Genomic DNA, 959 nt, shown 5'->3' with positions numbered 1-959 from the left:
GAGTTCTGGGATTACAGGTATAGGCCACAATGCCCAATTATGGTCATTCCTTCTAAAGAGTTATACAATGGCCTTTCAGCTAGGAAAATAGAGGCAGATACTGGCTTAAAATCACCTAAGATTTGCTTCAGTCAAACACAATAATAATTGTGGATCTGACTATCATAATAGAAGTCTTTTTTTAAAAAAAAAAATGAAAACGAAGTATCTTACGTATCTTTAGGAATAGGAGGCATGGGCCCCAGTCACTGAGCCGCCGCCGAGGACTCAGCTGCCTCCCCCTCGAGCCCCCTCGCTTCCCAACGCTCTGTCGTGTCCTGTCCCCTCCCCCCCCTTCTCCCGCAGCTGCCTTCCGCAGGCCGTTTCCACCAAGGAAAAGGAATCATTTCATATGTCCGCTATTCAGAACCTCCACTCTTTCGACCCCTTTGCTGATGCAAGTAAGGATGATGACCTGCTTCCTGCTGGCACTGAGGATTATATCCATATAAGAATTCAACAGAGAAACGGCAGGAAGACCCTTACCACTGTCCAAGGGATCGCTGATGATTACGATAAAAAGAAACTAGTGAAGGCGTTTAAGAAGAAATTTGCCTGCAATGGTACTGTAATTGAGCATCCAGAATATGGACAAGTAATTCAGCTACAGGGTGACCAGCGCAAGAACATATGCCAGTTCCTAATAGAGATTGGACTGGCTAAGGACGATCAGCTGAAGGTTCATGGGTTTTAAGTGCTTGTGACTCCGAAGCTTAAGTGAGGATTTCCTTGCAATGAGTAGAATTTCCCTCCTGTCCCTTGCCACAAGTTTAAAAACCTCACAGCTTGTATAATGTAACCATTTGGGGTCCGCTTTTAACTTGGACTAGTGTAACTCCTTCATGCAATAAACTGAAAAGAGCCAAAAAAAAAAAAAAAAGGAATAGGAGGCATGGCACACACAACAGGGCTGCTTGGAA

The 959-nt window shown here is 44.5% G+C and overlaps 1 protein-coding gene across 1 annotated transcript; it reads left to right on the top strand.

Moving 5' to 3' along the window:
• Positions 1-391: 391 nt before the first annotated feature.
• Positions 392-742, top strand: LOC130885949 (eukaryotic translation initiation factor 1-like). The gene has a single exon (XM_057787808.1). The coding sequence runs from the start codon at positions 392-394 to the stop codon at positions 731-733; it is 342 nt and encodes a 113-aa protein (XP_057643791.1). The 3' UTR covers positions 734-742.
• Positions 743-959: the final 217 nt, after the last annotated feature.

Source organism: Chionomys nivalis, chromosome 1, assembly GCF_950005125.1.
Source record: "Chionomys nivalis chromosome 1, mChiNiv1.1, whole genome shotgun sequence".
Classification (NCBI taxonomy): domain Eukaryota; kingdom Metazoa; phylum Chordata; class Mammalia; order Rodentia; family Cricetidae; genus Chionomys; species Chionomys nivalis.
The sequence above is the reverse complement of the archived record's forward strand: the minus strand, read 5'-3'. Positions and strand labels throughout refer to the sequence as shown.